The 23,615-nt window shown below is 38.1% G+C and overlaps 1 protein-coding gene across 9 annotated transcripts in view; it reads right to left on the reverse strand.

Moving 5' to 3' along the window:
- The window catches only part of BBS4 (Bardet-Biedl syndrome 4), a 41,085-nt gene extending 17,736 nt beyond the window's left edge, over positions 1–23,349 (reverse strand). For 2 of the 9 annotated variants that reach the window (XM_074328236.2, XM_074328234.2), the window contains exons 1-6: positions 23,281–23,349; positions 22,095–22,124; positions 21,604–21,726; positions 17,460–17,480; positions 11,693–11,744; positions 1,623–1,702 (exon numbers count right to left, since the gene is read on the reverse strand). In XM_074328236.2, coding sequence (XP_074184337.1) covers positions 1,623–1,702; positions 11,693–11,744; positions 17,460–17,480; positions 21,604–21,726; positions 22,095–22,124; positions 23,281–23,334 — 360 coding nt within the window. In that variant the 5' untranslated portion in view covers positions 23,335–23,349. Of the gene's footprint in view, positions 1–1,622; positions 1,703–10,097; positions 10,183–11,692; positions 11,745–17,459; positions 17,481–21,008; positions 21,261–21,603; positions 21,727–22,094; positions 22,125–23,280 lie in introns of those variants that run through there. The other 7 variants (XM_074328244.2, XM_074328241.2, XM_019735944.3 and 4 more) reach the window with 7 other exon arrangements.
- Between the last annotated feature and the right edge of the window lie 266 nt (positions 23,350–23,615).

A 23,615-nucleotide genomic window follows, 5' to 3' on the forward strand; every position in this document is an offset into this window, starting at 1 on the left:
ATAAACTGTTTTCTGTTCTCCACGTTGAATCGTTTCCACAAAGTGACGGCCGATACTACCAACCACCTGGGTTCAAGGAGCCAATTTTCCCGATTTTCCTACCAACTTTTTTCGGGATTTGGGAACAGAAAAGTGAAAAAAAAAAAAAAAATCCCAAGAACAGGTGGGAATTCCTGCCCGGAAACCCTACACAGAGGACAGGCACCTGATTCGAACTTGGAGTATCAGGGAAAGCTCTCCAGAGTAGGCAGTCTCAAGTCTGTGTGGGCTGGGGGTGCGGGAGAAGCTAGGTGGCCTGGAAAGTCAGAGAGAAGGGCTTTGCACGCCACGCTAAAAAGGCTGAGAGCAATGGGAAAATACTAGTAACCTGATTCTATTTGCTCTATAGAAAAATCATTTGTGGAGCGCTGTTGAAGTAGATGGAAAGGAGGCAAGATTAGAAGCGAGGTTAGTATAAGAACTCTTGTGGTAATTTAAATTAAAATGAAGGGGATTAACTAAGGCATGAAAAGGGGACAATTTCAAGAGATAGACCAAGATCTCCAGAAGTTGATGATTATATATATTACATTAGGGCAAGTGAGCCAGGGCACACTGGCACAGACAGCTGGGTGAATGATGGCACCTATCCCTGAGACAGGGAACAGGAAGAAGAAATGGGTTTGGAAGGAAGCAGATCAATTCAGCTACAGAAAAGATGAGCTTGAAATGCCTGTAAATTTGAAAAGCATTCAGCAGGTACTGATTCGCCTGGAGACAGGAGGAAGTGTGTGCAGAGAAAGGGGTCAAAGACAGTACATAGGAACAGCCCCAATTCTGAAGAAATAAGCAGAGGAAGAGAAGCCAAACAAAAAGGAAACAGAGGAAGTGCTCAAAGAAGGAAAATGGAAACAAGGAGAGGGTAATACCAGAGAATGAAACACAGAAATCTTTCAAGATTCAGACTGCTACTAAACATTGCTAGTTCTGTGCACTGCCATGGGTATACAAGCCACAGGTATACATTAAAAACTACCACCTTAGAGACATTACAAAGCTCTGCGTGCAGAAAAAGACAATACCAAGGATGCAGTTTGCTTGTTAATACTGTCTGCCAGCATGTATGTAACATACAGTATGTTACAAAGACACGAACAGTTTAGCGAAAAGGAAATAGATGGTTTTTAAATACACAAATGATATTCAAGCTTACATAATAAGAAAAATAAAATACCATTTTTCACCTATCCAGAGATCAAAAAGTGAAACACAATGCTGTGTTGGAACACCTGCCCTCCACTATGAGACTAAGTCCCAGGGACTGGCTGCCCCTTCAGCCTGGTCTTAAAATGACAAGACATATGGAACATACTTGAATGTGACCCACAACCTGTATTCAAACCCAGCCACCCACAGCCAATATGAAGGCCCATGAGCAATAAATAAATGTCTGTTATTGGAGGCCACTAAAATTTTGAGGTTGTTTGTTAAGCAGCATTATCATAGCAAAAGCTAACAAATACACAAAGTGTGAGGAAATACATTATTAGTGAGATATAAGCTGCCACAAACTATGTGTGACACTCAGTTAGTTTCCTAACCAAAGTCAGCCTCTCATTTTCTCTATCATTACCATCTCTCACCTTGCATGCTTCATAATCCTTCCGGATGTAGTGGAGATGTATCAACCAGTTCTGCTTCTCCAAAATAGGAAACTCTGGAGCTGGGCAGCACAGTGTGACAAAGCAAACAGCACAGTCATTGTTACGTTTCTCCGTTACCACTAACCACAAGCATATTGTATTATCACATTAAACTTTTCTTTTAAAGATTTTATTGGGCAAGGGGAACAGGACTTTATTGGGGAACAGTGTGTACTTCCAGGACTTTTTTCCAAGTCAAGTTGTTGTCCTGTCAATCTTAGTTGTGGAGGGCACAGCTCAGCTCCAGGTCCAGTTGCCGTTGCTAGTTGCAGGGGGCGCAGCCCACCATCCCTTGCGGGACTCGAGGAGTTGAACTGGCAACCTTGTGGTTGAGAGCCCACTGGCCCATGTGGGAATCGAACCGGCAGCCTTCGGAGTTAGGAGCATGGAGCTCCAACTGCCTGAGCCACCGGGCCGGCCCCACATTAAACTCTTCATGCTGCTGATCATAAGAATGCAGCACATCAAAAATGTATAGAGTATTAAACTTTAAGATACCTGTCCTACTATTACATGTTGAATATGTGCTGCCTTCACTTTTTGTAGCTTGTAATGTCAGTTTTTCAAATGATAACTTGGCTTTAGAAAAATAAAATCATTCTTTGTCTCTCTTCCTCTTTCTCTCTCCCCCTGGTCATAGAAGCTGAATATGAAGACTTTCTGAAGGATATTTCAGGAATGGTAGTAACAAAAAATATAACGTAGTTAACGTCACAGCTGACCAGAGAATGAAAAATATTTTGTAAAGTTAGACACAATCTTTACAATAGCTCAAATGTGACTACTGCTGCCCAGGAGTGGGGGAGAAAAATCTATTTGAGTCACTGAAAATGATTTGTGATAGAGAAACCATAAAATGAATTACTTGCCCTTTGAATTCAACAGTTTAAAATATAGGTTAAAATTCATTAAGAAATTACTTTTCTGTAGGAATAAGGAGAAGGATTCACACCAACCTCAGGACAGTGGTGACCTCAAGGAAGGGAGAGGGAGGAATGGGATTAGGAAAAGATAAGGAGACATCAACTCTTTGATGCTTTCTCAAAAAAAAAAAAAAGAAAAAAGAAAAAAACAGCTCAGAAGTATACATGGCTAAGTGTTTTTATTTATTAAATATGGCCAGTGAGTAGTACATGGGGGTTTGTATTTTTTAAATGCACTTTAATACATGTTTAAGATATTCCCTGATTTTTAAAAATGTAAAATAAAGGAAGGGTACAGCAGGGGAAGAGAGAAAAATGATTTATAATCATTTGTAATCATTCTGCTCCAGAACCTTAGAAGATACATCAACAGAAAAGCTAAGACCTATATGTCCATAATATGACAGGAAGCAAAAAAGCTTATTGTGACCCAGAGTCAATGTTGCTAGAACACAATAATTAAGAAGTGATGCTGCTTACTCCTTCCCAAGAATAGGGAATATTAATGGAATTTGTAAGATAAAATCATGGATAAGATTTTATATGCCAGAAGAAAAAGAAAGATAAAATTGTAAGCAACTGATTCATCTTCCAACTAACCACATTCTGAGTGGAACTACCCTTCTTCTAGTCAACAAGGGTGTATTTGAGAGTCTTCGATGACTTTAGTTTTCTTCTTCTCTTCCCCCAAACCCCATCAATCATCAGATCTTAGCCATTAACGTTCTGCCTAACCACTTCCAGAATTAAATTTCCTACTAAAGGCTACACAAATAACCAAGTTTAAAGATGGGTGTGTGCGTGCGCGCGCACGTATAAAGTGGGTAAAGAAATACACTGTAATAAACAGTTCTGGGCCTAGGGGCTTACTGGGTCATCTTGGACCAAGTATCAGTTGTATGGCCTACCACTCTGTCACCTATGCTCTAAAGCAGGGGTGTCCAAACTGCGGCCCGCAGGCCAACTGCGGCCCATGATCCATTGTTAATTGGCCCTCAGCAAATTCCAAAAATATATTTAGTTTACTTAAATAAACCAGGTGAGGCAATGCGTACTTCACCTCGAGTGAGTGGCCCGGCTGTTTGTGTATTTTACCACATATGGCCCTTGGTGAAAAACGTTGAAAAAAGTTTGGACACCCCTGCTCTAAAGGGAGAGTGAAAGAGAAGGAGGCACTAAACCCTTTGAGTTTACAATATCACTAAGTATCACGGCTTCTACAGCCTAAAAGACAAAATTTATAAAATGTAAATTGGGGCCTTGCCTATTATCAAAAATCTTAACAAAAGGATGAGTCATTTTGTATGTTCCCTGGGTAAAAAATGAAGAAAAAAATGTTCAATTTGTAAGGAAACTCAAGGGCCCAGAGGCTCATGAAATGGAGCCCTAGGGATTAGAAGAAGGGAAGACACCACCAAATCCAAGTGCTTAAAGGTCATTTCATATTCCTGGAGATATAATATAGTCTGTCTAAAAGCTAAAAGCATGTTAGCTCCATCAAAGACTTTAGAAATGATCTCAGTGGCCCATAACTGTCCTATTAGTAACTGTGATCTTGGGAAATTTACAGTTTTCCTTGTCTATAAAATAGACTCATTCATTCATTCAACAAATATTCTGAGTACCGACCATGTGCCAGGTACTGACTGTTCTAGGCACCGGGGATACAAAAATGTATAAAACTGACCCCCTGCTTTCAGGAAGATTATATTTGGTTGGGAGTGGCAAGTAGGTAGGTGGGAGAGTGCTAACAGAAAGGATACATGAAAATACATTTTATATATGTATGAGTGATAGTTTTCTATGGAGAAAAATAAAGAAAGAGGGACAGGGCATTCAGGCAGGGACACCTTTAAACAGGAGGGCCAGGGAATAAAACACTCATCCTCACAAAGTTGTGAAGATTGGATTAATATATATAAGGAGAGTGGGAGGAGAAGGGGGAGGGGGCGGGGAAAGGGAGAGGGAGAAGGATATGCAAATAGTGTCTGGCATATAGTAAATCCTAAAGAAAGGTTAGCTGTTGTTGCTGTTATTTTATCATTATTATTATCGGTTATTTTCAAAGAGGAGGGAATTCTGGATACCTTAGACATCCCTAGAGTCTATGAATCCTGAATTTATAGTTAGAATTTTACCTGTAAACGTATCAGTTGAATTTCTTATATTCCAAATCATTGCTCACTTCAATTCCCCCAACAAACAGGAATACTGGTTATATATGCTTTCACAAGTTTTATGAGAATTATTTATTTGAAAGATCCTCTAAAAAGCATACTCCTGGAAGTCCAAAGCAGAGTCTCTTTTACAGCAGAGCCAGGTAGGTGGTCATCTCCAGTGCTACACTTCAGGAGCCTATATGAGCACGGAGGTCAGGCCACTGCTGAGATGAAGACAGGTGATGTCTGTCAGCTGGTTGTAGGAAAGACCTCGCTCCCACACAGCTCCCCCACCATCGCCATGGGAATGGGGGGATGGGGGTGGAAGGCTGTCGACCTAACAACCATACTCTCTTGGCCCTTCTCTTCTCCTGCCCCATTCTACTCTTTTGTGACATCTCTTTTCTTTCTTTCACCCTTTAAGGATGCAGCAGACTTACATCTTATACAATTCCATAAACGAATAAACATGACACCGCAAGAATTCTTCTCCCCTGTAATTTGCCTTAGGTGCTAAATTCTCTTAGGAATGGACTGAACTCGAAACGCTACAGTAAACTTTGATTAATGCTAGGGAATAGCATCCTGGATATATGAAGGCTGAGAAAAAAATATTGTGCTTTGAATTTTTGGTTGAAAAATTTTCTGAAATGACTAAGACTTTTGTAAGTACATTATAAATGAACACTTCTTTGGCAAAGGATCTCTTCCAGGACTAGCAGACACATAACACATAGAACTTTCATATGTACAGTTCAAATCTTGATTCAGTACCAGCCTTCTATGGAATCTAGAACAAGTTATTTAATTTCTCTGAGCCTCCATTCTCCCCCCCCATAATTTTCACTGGAAAATTATTTAAAAATCTGAAGGTGGTCATTCAATAAATGTTAATTTCCTAATGTTACAATAGGAATTTTAACACTTTCCTACCTCAGTATATTATGTTGAATATCAAACGATATAACAAATCTTGGGAGAGAGGTCCAAGATGGCCGAGTAGATAAATGCTGTACTTCCCTCATCCCATGGCCACACTGAAATTATAACTAAATTATAATGGAATAATCAACCTGGAGAACCATCAGAAGTCTAGCTGAACAGAAATTTTATAACTAAGGATATAAAAAAGAAGCCACGTCGAGACTGGTAGGAGGGTGGAGATGCAGAATGGGCCAGCCCCACACCTCCATGTGGCAGTTGAGCATGGGGTGGGGGGGGATATCTTGGCCACAGAGGTTCTCCCACAGAAGAGTGAGGAACTCCAGCTCCACATTGGGCAACCCAGAACAGAGTACTGGCACTGGGAAGAGGAACCCCCACAACATCTGACTGTGAAAAACAGTGGGGATTCTGACCATCCCAGCAGGACAGAAGGCTGTGGGAAACCCAGACATCCTTTTAAAGGGTTCATGCACAGACTCACTCACTCACAGGTAGTCCCTGGCTGGTCACAGGTAGTGGGTGACCTGGGCCTACACCAGAGTCCCTCCCAAGAGGTCCAAGAACCAACATAACTGGAGGTTGGCTTCAGACCACAGCAGAGCACCACCCAATTAGTCCCACAAGCAGCACACAGAAGGGCAGTCTCAACAGGCACCAGAGCTGCTGGGGTTAATTCTGCTCAGTGGGGTGAGCCCCCCTGCACAGCAGCCCATAAGCTGTGGACATGGCCAAACCCCACAGCCAGTCAGACTAAGAGCCAATCCTACTCACTGACGTGCCAATAGCAATCGAGGACACACAAAACCCATACAAGGGACACTCCTGGAGCACCTGGTGCAGGTGACCAGGAAGACTGTGCACCCACAGGGCACCTACTGCATAAACCCATCTGGCCAACACTAGGAGACACAGACCTATGTAGTACATAGAAACAAAGAGAGAGGCAGCCCAAGTGAGAAAACAAAGAAATACATCCCAAATGAAAGAATAGGAGAAAACTCCAGATAAAGAACTAAATGGAATGGAGGCAAGCAATCTAGCAGATACAGAGTTCAAAACAATGGTTATAAGGATGCTCAAGGAACTTAGTGAGAACTTCAACAAAGAGACAGGAAACGTAACTATGGAGATAGAAAACAAAAAAAGAACCAGGAAGAAATAAAGACTACAAAAACTGAAATGAAGAATACATTAGAGGGAATCAATTAAATTAGAATCAACAGATTAGACGATCGAATTAGCGATTTATAAGATAAGGTAGCAGAAAACACCCAATCAGAACAGCAAAAAGAAAAAAGGATCCAAAGAAAAGAGTTCAAGGGGCGCCTGGGACAACATCAAGTGTACCAACATTTGCATCTTCAGAATACCATAAGGAGAAGAGAGACGGCAAGGAATTGAAAACCCATTTGAAGAAATAATGACAGAAAACTTCCCTAACCTGGCAAAGAAAACAGATATACAAGTCCAGGAAGCACAGAGAGTCCCAAGCAAGATGAATCCAAAGAGGCCCACATCAAGACACATCATAATTATAATGCCAAAGGTTAAAGACAAAGAGAGAATCTTAAAAGCAGCAAAAGAAAAGCAGTTACTTACCTACAAGGGAGCTCCCATAAGACTGTCAGCTGATTTCTCAACAGAAACTTTGCAGGCCAGAAGGGATTGGCAGGAAATATTCAAAGTGATGAAAAATAAGGACCTACAATCAAGGTTACTCTACCCAGCAATGCTATCATGTAGAATCAAAGGACAGATAAAGAGCTTCACAGAAAAGAAAAAGCTAAAGTAGTTCATCACCACCAAACCAGTACTTCAAGGAATGTTAGAGAGACTTCAAGACCAAAAAGAAAAAGAAAAAAAGTCAAAAGTATGAATAACAAAATGGCAATAACTACTTATCTATCAGGAATTATTTTAAACGTAAATAGATTAAATGCTCCAATCAAAAGACATAGGGTGGCTGAATGGATAAGAAAACAAACCCATACATATGCTGCCTACAAGAGACTCACTTCAGGTCAAAAGACACACACAGACTGAAAGTAAAGGGATGGGAAAAAGATGTTTCAGGAAAATGAAAACGAAACAAAACAAAAAGCTGATGTAACAATACTTATACCAGACAAAATAGACTTTAAAACAAAGGCTATAACAAGAGACAAAGAAGAACCCAGTAATCCCACTTCTGGGTATTTATCCACAGAAACCCAAAATGCTACTTCGAGGGGACGTGTGCATCTCTATGTTCATTGCAATACAGTTTACAATGGCCAAGATGTGGAGGTGGTTTGGATGTCCATCAACGGATGAATGGTAAAGAGGAGGTGGTACATATATACAAGGGAATATTGCTGGCCCATGAGAGTGTATTGGTTCTTGCCATCTGCGGCAGCATGAATGGACCTGGAGGGTACTGTGCTGAGTGTAGTAAGTCAGACAGAGAAAGACAAATGCGATGGGATTTTGCTTATATGTGGAATCTAATTAACAAAATAAACAAACAAAACAGAAACAAACTTACAGATACAGAGAACATTTTGATGGTTGCCAGATAGAAGGAGGTATTGAGGGGGGGAGGTGAAAAAAGGGAAGGGATTAAGAAGTACAAATTGGTAGTTACAAAATAGTCATGGGGATGTAAAGTAAAGCATAGAGAATATAGTTAACAATATGGTAATAACCATACATAGTGCCAGGTGAGGAGTACTAGTCAGGGGGATCACTTCTTAAATTATATAAATGTCTAACCACTATGCTGTACACCTGAAATATAAAATAATATTGAATGTCAAAATAAATAAAGTGTAAAAAAAAGATCTCAAATCAATGATCTAAGTTGCTACCTTAAAAACCTGCAAAAAGAAAAGCAAGTTAAACACAAGAAAATATTAGATAAGAGCATAAATCAATGAAATTGAAAGAGAAAAACAATAGAGGAAAAAAATAAAATCAAAAGCTGGTTCTTTGAAAAGATCAATAAAATGTATAAACCTCTAGCAAGAAGGATCAATAAAAAGAGAAACATAAATTACCAAAAACAACAACAGAGGGAACATCACTAAACATCCTACAGATATTAAAAGGAAAATACTGGAGTACTATGAACTTTATGCCCATATATTTGATAACTGAGATGAAATGAACAAATTTCGTTGAAGGAAAAAAAGCACCAAAGCTCTCTCTAAAGAAATATTTAACCCGAAGAGTCCCACATCTATTAAAGAAATTGAGTTTGTACTTAAAAACCTTCCAAAAGAAAAGAAATCTAGGCCCTGACTGCTTCACTGTCACAACATTTAAGAAAGAAATAATATTGATTCTATACAAAATCTCCAAGGAAAAAGAAGAAAGAATAGTTCAGGGAATGGTTCTCAACTCATGTGAGGCAAGCATTACCCTGACACCAAAAACAGGTAAAAGCACTACAAAAAAAAGAAAACTATAGACCAACATCCTTCATGAACACAGATGCAAAAATCCTTAACAAGACATTAGCAAATTGAATCCAGCCACACATAAAAAGGTCAATACATCATGACCATGTGGGATTTATCCCAGGAATGCAAGGCTAATACAGCATCAACTCAATCAATGTAATCCACCGTATCAAGAGATAAAGTGATGGGTTATGGAAGCCAGGAATTAAGGGCAAGTGAAGAGCAGGTTATATACCCTGGCTATTTTAGGGGCCCGTGTCATCGACCACCCTGCACAACTGTAGCAGTGTCACTTATACTGCAGCCACTGTATGCTACATGAATGACACCCGCCACTGTGCAATTCAGTGGTATTGCCAATGTACAAAAAGGTTGCCCAAAAAGTAATGCAACCTTGAGCTGGACTAACAGAAATAAAAGATCCAGATAAACAGATTTTGTGTTGCAGAGATGGCCCTGTTCACACCACACCTGGAACATTCTATTTAGTCCTGAATTCTATACTTCCAAGTGGGCCAATGCATTTCACCGGAGGACCAAAGCAAGAAAAGCAAAAAGTTGTAAATATCTCATGTGAAGAGCTGAAGACAATTGCAAATGTTTCACCTTCAGAAGAAAAGGGCCTAGGGAACATACACTTTAACACTACACTTTAATTATTTGCTTATATTCTGCATGCCCCGAAGATTGTCAATCCCTGAAAGCAGAATCCATGCCCTATTTCTCTTTGGATTCCAAACACCTACCTATCACTGGTCCTGGAACCTGGTAAATATTCATATTTATGAGGGGTTCAAGAACAGGAAAACCTAACTTTAATAACAGAAATCAAAAAGTGGTTGCTCTGCAGTGGGGAAGGGAGACAGAACTGATTGGAAGAGGCACTACAGCCGAGTTATCAAATGTGTCCTCTTCCCCCGTAACTATAAACTTTGGATCTCAACCTACCTTGGACATTGGCCAGTTCTTGATTGGTGTTTGCTAATTACAGTTGTCCCGGACTGGAAATCAACTGAACCTCCAGGGATTGTCTCTGAAGAAAGAGTGGAAAGAATACTGGACAGCGGCGGCCAGGTGGCTCAGTTGGTTAGAGCGTGAGCTCTGAGCAACAGGGTTGCCGGTTCAATTCCCATACGGGCCAGTGAGCTGCACCCTCCACAAATAGATTGACGACAATGCAGAAGGGGCAGCTGGATGGCTCAGTTGGTTAGAGCCCGCGCTCTTAGCAACAACGTTGCTGCTTCAATTCCCATATGGGATGGTGGGCTACACCAACTGCAACCAAAGATTGAAAACAGCCACTGGACTTAGAGCTGAGCTGCGCTCTCCACAACTAGACAACAACTTGACTTGGAGCTGATGGGCCCTGAAAAAAACACTGTTCCCCAACATTCCCAATTAAAAAAAAAAAAAAAAATCATTTAAAAAAAAGAAAAAAGAATACTGGACAGACAATATCATTATCTACCAGGCCCACCTAACTAGGCAAATCACCCTGGTAATTAAGTGAAGTGACAGATATCACAGCAAGATGATTCTCATGCCCAGAAATAGTGTAAAAAAAATATCAACAATTACGTTAAATACTGGCAGAATCACATCTAAATTTCACAAATAATCTAAATTACAGATGTATTGCTATTTCAATGGAAGATGCAGTCCTAAAAAACTCTTTGAAAATAAATTCCTGGGAAGCAATTGTATTTTCCAACAACTTGTATTAATTTCAAAGAGTAACAGAAATGTCCCACGTAAGCAAAACAATTTATTGACAAAATCAACTTTAAAACTTTTAGCAGACAACAGGAAAACACATGCTGCAAAGAAAACACAGCCTCGTGACTGTAACTCAGGTATGCAGACAAGAGCTCCACACAAGACCATGAGCAAGTCACGCCCCTTCCACTCAGCCTTGGTTTCCTTATCTAGAATATAATGAATAAATGAATAAATAACAAACTAAATAAAAAGTTCAGGTAGTCTCCAATGCCTGGTGAGTAGCTAGTACACCTAGTCCATTAGACATGGGAGAGTATCGAAAATACAGGATACAAACCTACAACAGGATACAAACCCTCCTAAGACTTTATAGATTAACAAATGAAGGAATTCTGTTCCTCTAAATAAATATAACATGTCTCTATCAGATTGTAAAATGCAGCTCTTTACAGTATAGGTCTTCACTGAGTTAGGCTTCCCAGACTCAATTTTTATAAAACCTTATACTTAAACTATACATGAGATTATTTCAGGCCTGGTATGTACTTATGGGAATTTTTTTAGTGTTTTTTTCCACAAGTAGAAAATCAGTACATATGTACATAATAATAATAAAACTCCATTTAAACACATTTACGGGTAAAAATCAATCCCATAATATCTAACAACTCTGAAATAAAAGCTAGATATGGCAGAACAATTAGACGAATACTGCTTTTGCCAACAATCACATTTTTTAAAGCTCTAATGCATACAGAATAGAACAGAGAAACAATAAGAGAAATCTGTGTAAATGTACACATTCAATGAAATTGTATACAGACCTTTTTTGAGCCGGGGTTTTTGAGATTCAGCAGATGCAGGAAACTGAGTTCTCTGAAATGAATGAAGTCTGTGTTAGCGTACCACCATAAATCTTGCAAACTTAAAGAAGCATTCAAATAACAATCACCAGTAGTTCTCCAATCATGCAATTAATCCATTAACTGCATACAGGTACAAATAATTATTTTGAACATAGTTTAAAAAACAAATGTCAAGTCATACTTTTGCTATCCAAACTATTAATAATGTAAAATGCATATTTATAATACATACTTAAAATGTGTATTTATAATGTATAATTATAATGCATGATAAAATGTGAATATCAGTATTATACTTAATGCTATACTTCTCACCAGCCAAACCAAAGTGATAACTTTAATAAGAGGGCGCTTATGAGGTTATTTACACAGAAATTGTCTAGCACTCAATACTAGGAGGGAGTTGGGTTTTTTTAAGGGGAATATAATATTATATCTTACACTACAACTTTGCAGAAAATCTTCATGTGGATTTTTCTTATATCTACTTCCAATGTTTGATATAAAATGAGCAAAAATAATGGCTGAAAATTTCCAGAAATAATGAGAGACATTAATCTTTAGATTCTAGATGTTCAACCAATCCTGACCAGGTTAAATGAAATAATAAATCCACACTTAGATAGATCTCAGGAACCTGCACAGAGACACTAAGTTCTTAAAAGCAACCAAAGAAAAACATATCACTACATTACCTATGAAGAAAGGACAATTAGATCGACAGCTGACTTCTCAACAATTAAAAATGGAAGATGGTTACAGCACTAAGATAATACAAGAATAATTACTCCCAAGTGTCTGGTGCTAAGTAAAAGAAATGTTAATCCAGATACAAGGTCAGCAAAAACTGGCCTACAGATCAAATCCAGCCTGTTTTTATACAGCTCACAAGCTAAAAATAGTTTTTACACTTTTTAATGGTTAAAAAAAAAAATTGGAATATTTCATAACATATGAAAATTACGTAAAACTTAAATGTCAGTGTCTGACAACAAAATTTTATCAGACCACAGTCACACTCACATGCTTACATATTGTCTGTGGTTGCTTCCACTCTACAACTGCATAGTTGAGTTACTTGAGAAAGAGACTGTATGGCCCACAAAGCCGAAAATACTTATTACTGGCCCTTTGGAAAACAGTTTGCAAACCCTTGGTCTAACTCTTAGATGAATCAAAACTAACTTTCAAGAACAATGACAAATTAAAACAACTTTCAGAGAAATAAAATTTGAAAGTTTTTAGACTCACTAAATAAACTTTTAAAGGATATTCATTAGGAAAAAGGAAAACAGCCCAGAATTAAAGTGTGGAATGAGCAAAGGAATCGGTAAAATGTGGAAATATTCTAAGTATCTACTGACTGAATAAAACAAATAAAGAGTATAATTTGTGGTGTTGAATTGAGAAATATAAAAACTACAAAACTGAACAACAATGGAATGAATTAGCAGAAGGCAATGGGTAATAAAGCATTCAATGATCCCTGTATTATTCAGATTTAAGTTAGAACTTTAAGTATGTGTTATTTAAAAAACAATTGGGATACTCACTAACGGAAAATTAAAGAACAGAATATATAACTTCCAAGGAATGAAATGCGAGCAGAAGGGAAAGAAAAATAAAGTAACTCAGCCAAAAGGGGGTGGGGGTAAGAAAAGGAGAAAAAAAATGAAATTCTTCAATTAAAAGCCAGATTATGAGATGAATTTTTTTAATCTAGATGTATGCTATTTGTATAAAGACACATCTAAAATATAAAGAAAAACAAAGTTTTAAAAAATGGCTAAAGATACACCAGGGAAATAGAAAACCAAAGTAGCAATATTAACATCATACAAAATAGACTTCAAGAGAAAAATGAAAGGAAAATGAAAAATGTATCAGGAAAATGAAAATGAATGAAAACAGACTGAAGACTAAATTGGAAAAGGCAAATTTTAAAACCTTTAGAAAAAAATATAAGGTAGGAAAGGATTACTTCAACAAAATATAAAAGCACAAACCAATTAAGAAAAGATCTAGCTAAAAGAGAAATTAAGAAAAACAATCCCATTTACAATTGCGTAAAAAAAAAAAAGACCTAGGAATAAATTTAACCAAGGCGGTAAAACACCTGCACTCAGAAAACTGTAAGACACTGAAGAAAGAAAGGTGAAGAAGATACAAATAAATAGAAGGATATACCATGCTCATGAATAGGAAGAATTAAAATCATTAAAGTGTCCATACTATGCAAAACAATCCACAGATTTAATGTAATCCCTATTAAAATACCACACACGCAAAAAAAAACTCTGAACAGCCAAAGTAATCTTGACAAAGAAGAACAAAGTTGGAGATATCACGCTACCTGATATCAAACTCAACTACAAGGCCACAGTAATCAAAACAGCATGGTACTGGCATAAAAAGACACACAGATCAATGGAACAGAATAGAGAGCCGAGAAATAATCCCACGCCTATATGGTCAATAAATCTATGACAAAGGAGGCAAGAATATACAATGGGTTAAAGACAGTCTATTCAATAAATGGTGTTGGGAAAACTGCAAGAATACATGCAAAGAAATGAAACTACACCATTATTTAAATGTAAGACCTGAAACCATAAAACTCCTAGAAGAAAACATAGGCAGTAAAACTCTGTGACATCACTCTTAGCAATATTTTTTCTTTTTTGGGTATGTGCCCTTGGGCAAGGGAAACAAAAGAAAAAATAAACAAACAGGACTACATCAAACTAAAAAGTTTGGAAACCATCAACAAAACGAAAAGACAACCTACTGAATGGGAGAAGATAGTCACCAATGATCTATCTGGTAAGGGGTTAATATCCAAAATATATAAGGAACTCATATAGCTTAAACAAACAATCCTATTAAACCCCCAAAACAAACAATCCTATTAAAAAATGGGCAGAGGACCTGAATAGACATTTCTCCAAAGAGAACATACAGATGACCAATAGACATATGAAAAGATGCTCCACATCACTAATCATCAGAGAAAAGCAAATAAAAACAACAGTGAGATATCACCTCACATTTGTCAGAATGGTTATCATCAATAAATCAACAAATGTTGACGAGGATGTAGAGAAAAAGGGAACCCTCAATGTACTGCTGGTGGAGTTCTAAGTTGGTGCAGCCACTATAGAGGTTCCTCAAAAAATTAAAAATAGAACTAGCATGTGAACCAGCAATTCCACTTCTGGGTATTTATCCGAAGAAATCCAAAACACTAATTTAAAAAGATACATGCACCCCTCTGTTCACTGCAGTGTTATTTACAATAGCCAAGATATGGAAGCAACCTAAGTGCCCATCAACAGATGATGGTGTGGTCCATAGACAGAGTGTGCCAAAAAAACATATACACATATTAAGAAAGGAAAAAACTGTATTAATTGTAATATTCAATATATACTGATTACAAAAGAGGAATACAAGTCACGTTTGACGTCTGTAATTACAAGAGGTGCTCAAAGTGGTTACTATCAGCGTCCAGACACTTCTGATTACAGCGAACTACTGCTTGAGCGTAGATAACAGCTCTTAAAATATGTATACTTTTTTTGGCACCCCTGGTACACAATAAAGTGAATGAAATCTTGACATTTGAGACAACACAGATGGACCTACACGGTATTATGCTAAGTGAAATAAGTCAGACTGAGAAAGACAAATACCATATGATTTCACTTACATGTGGAATCTAAAAAACAAAATAAATGAACAAACAAAACAAAAACAGACTCATAGATACACAGAGCAAACTGATGGTCACCAGATGGGAGGAGCGATGGGTGAAAAAAGTAAAAGGAATTAAGAATTACAAACTGCCAGTTATAAAAAGAGTTACAGGGATGTAAAGTACAGCACAGGGAATATAGTTAACAACACTGTAATAACTACGTATGGTGTCGGATGGATACTAATCAGCATGGTCACTGTATGTATAAGTTACATAAATGTCTAAGCACTATGTTGTACACCTGAAACTAGATAATATGTATGTCAATTATGAAAAATAAATTTAAAAATAAAAAGATCTAAATATTCAACTACATTAAAATTAATAACTTCTATTCCAAAAAATAAGTAAAGACAGAAAACTGAGAAGATATTTGCAATACAAAACATCCAAAAAAATGGCAAAGGATTAACAGCCACTATCTGTAAGTAACTACAAATCAGTAAGAAAAACAAACAGCAGAGTAGAAAAATAAGCAAAACATATAAACCAGCCATTGCACAGAACAGGAAGAGACAACCAATGATGCTCTATCTCATTAATAATCAGGGAAATGTAAATTAATATCACATTAACACTTCATTTCATACCAACCAAACTGACAAAATTTAAAGCTGTAACAATATCAAGGATGTAAGCAACAGGAACTGGTGGTAGAAATATCAATGGTTACAACCACCTTAGAGTTTCCCATAAGTAATAAAGTTGAAGATGTATACGCCCCAAAACCCAATACTCCATTTGTGGAAATACCCTAGAGAAACTCTTACATCAGGAGACCTATTTCAGAATGTTCACAGGCAGGTCTGAGACACTTTTACTCCTAAAACTTTGCCTTACTCTAGTCCTGGTCCTATTCGTAGCAATATTCTTTTTAATAACTAAAAATCAGAAGGAAAAAATATTGAATTTATGGAGTAGAAAAGGGGTTGGGAGGTGAAAGAAATAGGGAGAGGTTGGTGAACGGGTACAAAATTTCACCTACAGGATGAGTAAGGTCTAAGGAAGTAATGTATAACATGGTGACTACAGTTGATAACACTGTATTGTATAATTGAAATTTGCTAAGACAATAGACTTAAGTGTTCTCACAAACAAAAACAAGAAAGAAGGGGCTAGGGTTGGAGGGTGGTGGGTGTGTTAATTAAATTGATGGCAGGCATCCTTTCACAATGTATATGCATAAGTTTAAATAACTTATAACTTTATTTGTCAAAAATACTTCAAAAAGGTAAAAATCAGAAATAACCCAAATCTCTATTTATTAGAATGGATGAATTAATTGTAGTATTTTCCTATAATGGGATACTATATACAGCATTGAAAAATGAATAAACAAACATTACTTTTTAAAAAACTATATTAAATATGACAAAACTATAAAGAAAAGCAAAATAAAACATAAAATTGAGGAAGGAGATTATTTGATGGGGAAGGAGGAACATGCAGCAGGGAAGAGAGATATAGGAGGTTTCCTAGTTATTGTTAATGACCCATTTCTTAACCTGTGAGGTGGGAACACAAGTTTCCATTATATTTTTCTTCATAACGTTAATATAACCTTTTATTCATCCTTTTAGAGATGAGATATATTTCACAATAACAACAATTAATCCTCAAAATAAAAGAGAGTAAATTATTATTTTATTTTATTGTCTTGATTTAAAGAATACAGAAAACTTAATAAAACAAATAACCCATTTAAAAATGGGCAAAAGATTTGTAGACACTTCACTAAAGAGATATGAATAGCATATATAAAAGTACTCAGTATCACTATTCATTAAAAAATTAAAACCAAAATAATCATGAGTACACATCCATTATAATGGCCAAAATCAAAAAGACTGACAATACCAAGTTTTGACAATGATGTGGAAAAACTGAAACCCTCATGCATTGCTCATGGGAATGCAAAATGGTAGACTCTAGAAAATAGTTTGGCAGATTTTTGGAACATACACTTACCATACAATCCAGCAATTCCTCCTAGAGAAACAAAAACATATCCATGCATAAACCTGTATGCCAATATTCATATTATTCATAACCCAAACCAAGAAACAAACCAAATGTCCATCAATTGGTGGATAAACAAAACTGTATATTAAATACAGTGGAATACTGCTTAGAAATAAAAAGGAACAAACTACTGTTACATGTAACAATATGGATGAACCTCAGAAAACATGCTAAATTAAAGTCAGACACATAAGACTACATATTGTGTGGTTCCACTATACGAAATTGCTAGAAAAGGCAAAACTATGGAGACAGAAAGCAGATCAACGGTGGGCTGATGTCATTAGTAGGGATTGGCTGCAAATGGACACAAATGAACTGTTTGGAATGATGGACATAAATTGTGGTGATGGTTGTGCAACTATATGAAGTTACTAAAATTAATCAAACTATACTTAAAAAGCGTAAATTTTATGGTATGTATATTATACCTCCACACAGTTGTTTTTAAAATGCTAAAAGACCTCTATTGTTTTTGCTGTCTTTTTTTAAAATAAATTTTATTGGGGAATATTGGGGGACAGTGTGTTTCTCCAGGGCCCATTCGCTCCAAGTCACTGTCCTTCCATCTAGTTGTGGAGGGCGCAGCTCAGCTCCAAGTCCAGTTGCCGTTGATTGGCAACCTTGTTGTTGAGAGCTCACGCTCTAACCAATTGAGCCATCCAGTGGCCCTCTATTGTTTTCTGATCTGGGATTTTTTTTCTTTTTTTTTCAACTTTGGGGAATATACCAAGTAAGGAATCTTAAAGGTTCAAAAAGCTTCTTCAGCAACCCTTCTTCCTACACAAAGTAGAATTTAAATACATTACAATCTTTTTTGTTGATGAGTCTCTCAAAAGATTCTCCAGAACATTCTGAGATGGAAAGGATTCTATTAGCCTACTTGATCTCATTTATAGCTGGGATGTATGTAGAATAAATTATTTTTTTTTTCTTTTTTTTTTGTTTTGTTCTTTCTTCACTTTTATGTAGTTCTGTCATCAATCGTTTACGCATCTAATGATTATTCATGTAACGCTTGATATGTGCTAGGCATTCATTCTATCTGAATCAAATCAACAGTAATTTTTGTTTTGTGTTTGAAAGGTTTAAACTTTACTAGAACACAGTTGTTTATACAAATACATCAAATAATAGGTATTAGGGAGCTACAAAAAATTTTATAAGTATAAATCATGGAAGCCAGAGGTATTTGCTCAGTTTTTTTTCAAAGATCTCTAAATCATTTATTATATGTTCTTAAATAAAATATAAGTATCAGTCCCCAATTTTTCTCCCTAAGGACTACTAATAATCCTAACTATTTAGTATTATTAGCCAAATCCTAAGTAAACAAAACTACCTCACATTGTGATAGTTTCACTCCATTTTGCTGGGATGTCTCCTGGCCTCACGGCCTTTACTGCAGCATTCATAGACTTTTTTTTTTTTTTTTTTTTTTTTTTTTTTTTTTTTTTTAAGATTTTATTGGGGGAAGGGGAACAGGACTTGATTGGGGAACAATGGTCAAATTGTTGTCCTTTCAGTCTTAGTTGTGGAGGGTTCTGTTCAGCTTCAAGTTGTTGTTCTTTCAGTCTTAGTTGTGGAGGGCGCAGCTCAGCTCAGCTCCAGGTCCAGTTGCCATTGCTAGTTGCAGGGGGCACAGCCCACCATCCCTTGCGGGAGTCAAACCGGCAACCTTGTGGTTGAGAGGACAGGCTCCAACCAACTGAGCCATCCGGGAGCTCAGCGGCAGCTCAGCTCAAGGTGCCGTGTTCAATTTTAGTTGCAGGGGGCGCTGCCCACCATCCCTTGCGGGAGTCGAGGAATTGAACTGGCAACCTTGTGGTTGAGAGCCCGCGCTCCAACCAACAACTGAGCCATCCGGGAGGCAGCTCAGCTCAAGGTGCCGTGTTCAATTTTAGTTGCAGGGGGCGCTGCCCACCATCCCTTGCGGGACTCGAGGAATTGAACTGGCAACCTTGTGGTTGAGAGCCCACTGGCCCATGTGGGAATCGAACCGGCAGCCTTCGGAGTCAGGAGCACGGAGCTCTAACCGCCTGAGCCACCGGGCCGGCCCCATTCATAGACTTTTAATCACGCATGTGTTCAAAGCTCTCTCTATGAGATTTAAGTCTTTGTCTTCTCCACATCTGTATGTCCATATTTACAGATCCATGTGTTTTTTTCTTTGTGTCACAAAATAAGGATCACACTAAATTAGGATATACTCCACTCCACATCTAGCTTTTATTTAAATATATACCATACAAATCTCTCCAAGTCAACATATATAGTTCTAACATCCTTTTTAATGGCTGCATAATATTCCTAGGTATGGAACTACCGTGTTTCCCCGAAAATAAGACCTAGCCAGACACTTAGCTCTAATGCGTCTTCTGAAGAAAAAATTAATATAAGACCCGTCTTATTTTACCATAAGACCAGGTATGTCATGTCATGTCATGTCATGTCATGTCATACCGGGTCTTACATTAATTTTTGCTCCAAAAGACACATTAGAGCTGATTATCTGGCTAAGTCTTATTTTCGGGGAAACAGGGTATCATAAGTCATCTATTACTCTACTATCAGGCATTCACTCTGTTTCCAGCTTTTCACCACTATAAACAGTACTGCAATGAACACCTTTGTATTACATGCTTATGTTTTGCTTTTATTTTGATAGGATGCAGGTCTAGGAGTAGGATTGTGGCGTCATTGTATTACAAGATGCCAGATCATTTCCAAAAAAGACAGAAATTCAAATTTCCATGCAGTGGTAATTTGAAAAGATAAAATTACTATAAATATAACAATGCTAGCAATAAACTTGACAATAATGAAAATAATTAAACTTGAGGCTCAAGTGCTAAAGTCATAGCAAAACAAAAAAGTCATTCTCTTTAAAACACTATTAGCGATTCAAAAGCACAAGACAATTCTGCCACCACAGAAACCAAGTCCACATTCTACTCCTGAACACCTCTCTATACCTGCCACGGGTGCTAGAGAAAAAGGTGTATTTGTAGCAATGTCATGTTACCACGATACCTCACATCTAAGATTATATAAAAGTAGGTGAAATATTTTCTTTGGTAATGTTTCCAATTATCTAAAACCTAATAACATTAATCATGCTATTTTCTTTTTTTTACTCATAGCTTAACAAAAATCTTTGCTTTGGGCCTCCTGCTTTGTACTGAGTTTTCTGATTACACTAAAATAATCTGATTTCTCCGCAAATATAAAGAGAATAGAAAACAAATAAATCTACTGACAGATAATAATGGCCTTGCTCCTCAACAGCCAAAACTAAATTGTAAAACAATCAGCTAAAGACTACTACTTTGTCTATGTTTTCCAGGGCGTTTTTCAAAGGGCAATAAATTCCGAATAAATAACTAAAGTCATTCTAACAAATGAGCAGAACATGCTTTGAAACAATACTAAAATAAGGTAAACAAAGTTTCACACTTGGAACTTTACAGAAATAATATCCAATTATGAATATACCTCAGAAACGGCTACTCCTGGGTCATCCCGAATTCATCTGGGCTTTGTAATAGCAATTCTGGGGAATGTAATCAACACTTAACTGAAACCAGCTGAATCCCTAGAGTCCTTTCCTAACCTTAATCACAACAAAGGAGAAACATGGTCCCGCCGCACCGGCAGAAGGCAGTGACAGCTTGCTTCCAGGCTTTGTCACATGTAATTCCTAATCCAAGGTATTTACTGGAACCGTCTTCCACAAGTTGGTGGTGCCTTTCCAAACCCAACGAGACAGAAAAGGTGGGGGTAGGAAAAGAACCATTTCTGATGAAAATCTCCCTCTACCGTCCAGCGTACCCCAAGAAGGGACCCCGGGCACAGCGAGGCAAAGAGTTTCACCTCGCTCCAGGCCCACCGTTCCCAGGAGCTGGACCGCGTCCCCCGCCCACCCCGAGCCGCCGCTCCCCGCGGCTGCGCAGTCCTCCCAGGGCAGCTGCGAGGGACGGAGGCCGCCCGCCAGCCCGCCTCACCGCCCTGCTACGCTGCGCCCCGCCGGGCACTACTGCCCTGTCCAGGCCCGCCTTGCGGCCCCACAGTAAACAACCGCGGCGCTCACCGAAGGGAGTCTCTCCTCAGCCATCTTGGCTCCGCCCACTGCTGCACGGCCGGAAGTCAGCGGTTTCCCAGACGACCAAGCAAACGGAAGTTGTAGGATTGGAGAAGTGGGGCGGGGCCTGAGCTGGGAAGGAAATCAAAGAGCGGGAAGCATCGCCCCGGCTGCTTTTGGAGGGTTTTCCGGAAGGAATGCGCAGCTAGTCATTCCCTTAACCAGGGCAGCCCCTACTACCCCACACCCGTTGTGAAGACTCTGCTGGGGAAACCCCTGACCGGGCTTGCTGGCGTGATCAGCACACCTGGGATGGCAGCGCAGTGCTCCCTCCAAATGAATGGATGCTCCCACGCACTTAGGTTTATAGTCATGCCTCGCATAACAACCTTTTGGTCAGTGAAGGTGGTCCCATAAGATTATAATACAAAATTCCTATCACCTAGTGACATTGTAGCTGTCCTAAGTTGTAATGAAACACAATACAATGCGCTACTCACGTGTCTGTGGTGATGCGAGTATAAACAAATCTGTCAAATGAAAGTATAGAACATACAATTATGAACAGTACATAATACTTGATAATAACTATGTTGCAGGCTTATGTATTTACTATACTTTTGTTATTTTAGAGTGTACTCTTTCTACTTAAACAAAATTTGCTATAAAGTAGTATGCTGTGTTACACTGACAGTAGCCTCATACATCTCGTGTTTACTGTGACTCTTGATGGCATTGTTTTTCTCTTGTGCTTGATTTTATCTCGTGCTGTTTTATAAATTTAGTGTAGCCTAAGTATACCGTGTGTATGAAGTCTGCAGTAGTGTACAGTCACGTACTAGGCCTTCACATTCACTCACCACTCATTCACTGACTCCCCGAGCCACTTCCACTCCTGCAAGTTCTATTCATGTAAGTGCCCTGTACAGGTGGACCTTTTTTATCTTTTATACCATATTTTTACTGTACCTTTTCTATATGTAGATATTTTTAGATACACAAATACTTACCATTGTGTTACAATTGCCTACAGTATTCAGTAGAGTAACCTAAGCTTGTAGCCTAGGAGCAATAAGCTATACCATCTAGCCTAGATGTATAGTAGGTTATTCCATCTAGGTTTGTGTGAGGTGAGTGCATTCTGATATTTGCACAATGACAAATTCACCTACCGTGTTTCCCCGAAAATAAGACTTAGCCAGACAATTAGCTCTAATGTGTCTTAGCAGACAATCAGCTCTAATGTGTCTTTTGGAGCAAAAATTATTATACGACAAGGTATTATATTATATTAATTATATTATATTTATTATATTATATTATATTATATTATATTATATACTATATTATATTATACCCAGTAAAATAAGACTGGGTCTTATATTAATTTTTATGTTAACTATCCGTAATCCAATCCCACCTTGCTTTCTCCCACCTTCGTGTAATCTTCCTTAGTTCCTGCCTTAATTCCAAATGCATAAAAGCTGCTACAAACTGTCTTTCTGAGACTTTTCTCAGTCTGTTGAGATCTTGCTTCCATATGTATGCTCTATTTGGCGCAAATAAATTTTTATTAAAAAATCCCAACAATTTTGGACATTCTTACATTGACAAAAATCAGATTTCACAAGAAAGCCAAAAACACAGCTTCAGGTTAAATAAAGATCCCATAATGAGCCTGCATACCTCCAAGGCAAGGAAAGAAATAGATCTGAAAACACTGCAACTGTAGATAGGCATTTGTTCACCTTTTTGCCAGGCCTCACTTCCCAGCACACTTCAGCATTTTACATTCCCCATCTGGCCCCTGGTGCAGTGAATTAAATGCTTGGTCTTCCCACTGGATGATCATGGGTACGTGTGGGCTTTGGAATCAAACATGAGTTCCAGACATGACTATTGCAGGACATGAGCCAGTCATTTTTTGAGCATCATTCATCCCAGTACCAGGAACTACGTGTTGGACAAAACATAACAGGATCCTTGCACCCGGAGGACCGACCTTAGAAACTAGCAAGGGA

This window comes from Rhinolophus sinicus, chromosome 3 (assembly GCF_057876585.1).
Source record: "Rhinolophus sinicus isolate RSI-liver-muscle chromosome 3, RSI-T2T, whole genome shotgun sequence".
Taxonomy (NCBI): Eukaryota; Metazoa; Chordata; class Mammalia; order Chiroptera; family Rhinolophidae; genus Rhinolophus; species Rhinolophus sinicus.